Source organism: Calidris pugnax, unplaced genomic scaffold (genome assembly GCF_001431845.1).
Source record: "Calidris pugnax isolate Ruff unplaced genomic scaffold, ASM143184v1 scaffold398, whole genome shotgun sequence".
NCBI lineage: Eukaryota > Metazoa > Chordata > Aves > Charadriiformes > Scolopacidae > Calidris > Calidris pugnax.
Window position 1 is genome coordinate 1,768,428 of NW_015091280.1, and position 2,217 is coordinate 1,770,644.

The 2,217-nt window shown below is 58.2% G+C and overlaps 1 protein-coding gene across 1 annotated transcript in view; it reads left to right on the forward strand.

Moving 5' to 3' along the window:
• The first annotated feature begins 195 nt into the window (after positions 1-195).
• Positions 196-2,217, forward strand: part of PAX3 (paired box 3) — an 84,976-nt gene continuing 82,954 nt past the window's right edge. Inside the window, exons 1-2 of the mRNA XM_014960632.1 lie at positions 196-425; positions 1,790-1,919. Coding sequence (XP_014816118.1) covers positions 288-425; positions 1,790-1,919 — 268 coding nt within the window. The 5' untranslated portion in view covers positions 196-287. The remainder of the gene's footprint in view (positions 426-1,789; positions 1,920-2,217) is intronic.

Sequence of the window (2,217 nt, forward strand, 5' to 3'; positions counted from 1 at the left end):
GCGGGCGGGGGCGGGTGGCGGAGAGTTGCCTTAAAGAAAAGCAACGACAACAACAACAACAAAAAAACCAAAACAAAACACTATAACATAAAAAAAAAAAAAAGAAAAAAAATAAAAAAGACCCAGCAGGATCCGAAGGAGACGTTAACGCCATTTCCCCCTCCTGCCTCCCCTCCCCTCCTTTTCTAGTCTCTACTCCTCTAGGCCAGGGCAGAGTCAATCAGCTCGGAGGAGTGTTTATCAATGGCAGGCCTTTACCCAACCATATCCGACACAAGATAGTGGAGATGGCCCACCATGGCATAAGGCCCTGTGTCATCTCTCGCCAGCTACGAGTGTCCCACGGCTGCGTCTCCAAAATTCTCTGCAGGTACCAGGAGACGGGCTCCATCAGGCCGGGGGCCATCGGCGGCAGCAAGCCCAAGGTGAGCCCAGCCGTGCCCGTCCGGAGCCGGGCAAACCCCGGTGGCGGCGGCGGGGAGTGAAGCCCGGCCGGGACTCAGCCCCGGGTGACCGGCAGCGGGCAGGGAGGGTCGGGGGGACCGTGCCGGGGCCCGGGGTGGGTGGGTGCAGACACCCACCGGTCACAGCACCGCCTGCCGTGTCCCCGCCTGTTGCTCTGAAACTTTCCGAGGCTTTAAAAAATACTGTTCAAGTTTTGTGGAAATTATTTTTTTTAATTAAGAAAATACCACTTGAAAAAAAAAAATAACTTATCAAACGAAACTGGGGAGAAAGGGGTGGTTTTGTGAACACTTGGCTGTCCAAAGCCCCGAGTGCCCCACGCTCAGCCCCGCGGGAGCCGCGGGTGGGCTCGGGGCCGCCGGGACGGACCGGGGGAGCGATCGGTCAGAACGTCAGGGCTCACACAGCCAGCGGGATCGGGCCCTCGCTGCTTTCGTTGCAAAGCCCGAAAAAAATGACCTGTATTTCTGTCTGCCTGCCTCCTGCTCCTTCCCCTGCTCCGTTTAGTTTTCTGCCCCCTCCCAAGCTGCGTGTATTTATAGCCCCACAGCTAAAAAGTTGGTGCTGGCAATAATGCAGACAAAAATGGATCCTTGTCTCAAGATCAGCCTCCGCCTGTTGTAGTTTTCCTTTCTCACACAAACGAAGTAAAGGTTTGCATTTCTGCTGAAAGTTCCTGCTAGATTTTTTCCATTGTTGCTTCTAAAGTAGAAACGCCTGAACTTTCCCTTTCGGCGTTAGAACTCAAGATATATTTTTTATAAGCGTTTTACCCGAACGAAAGGCTGTTTCCCATCCGGGAGGAGTCCTTTGTTTTGTTTGAATTCGGCTTAATTTTAAGATCACGAGGCCATCGAAAAAAAAAAGCTCCTGGTACTCGGACCTCTCAGTGTTTTTATTACGCGACACTTTATTTGGTGCTGCGAACTTTGCTCAGCCGAAACTTCACTGACTCGGAGCCTCGCTGACCTGGAGTCCTCCTCTAATCCCGACCCAGAATTTCCCCGAGATTTTTCTCCCGGGTTTTCCTTGCCGAGAGCTCGATCCCACCTTCCCGTGGAGCCCCGGAGGTTTTCCCGGGAAGCTTCGCTTAACCCGGGGGGTGCTTGTATTACGCGGGGCGGTTTTTACTTATTAGCTGCCCTCGGATTTTAACCCGCCCGTCCTCGGGTGGTGTTATAACGGGGTTTCTCAGCGGGGCCGGGGTCGGCTCTCGCTGGCGGCGGCTCGGCGGCGGCGGGGAGGCTCCGGTCGCCCCGGGGGTCCCGGCGGCGACAGCCCGGGCTCCCGCAGACTGTGCCCGCTCGCCTTGTCTTTACTGAAGCAGGTGACGACGCCGGATGTTGAGAAGAAAATCGAGGAATACAAACGGGAAAACGCGGGCATGTTCAGCTGGGAGATCCGGGACAAGCTCCTGAAGGACGGGGTGTGTGACCGCAACACGGTGCCGTCAGGTACGGGCCGCCGCCCGGGCAGCGGGGGGCTCGGACACGTCCCGGGGGTACGGGGAGGGCGGCGGGGTGGCCGGGGCGAGCCCCGTGCCCGGCGGGAGCGGAGCCCCGGGCCGGTGCCCGTGAAGCGCTCGGCCTTCGCACGCCGGTACCGGCAGCCGCGTCCCGGGAGGATTCCTGCGCTCGGCGGGGGTGTTTTCAATTAAATCGCAACTACATCCCCCTCCCCTCCTCCTCCTCCTCCTCCTCCTCCCTCCGCTCCCCCGCCGTTCCGCTGCCGCAGGACGGCTCGGGGCTCCCC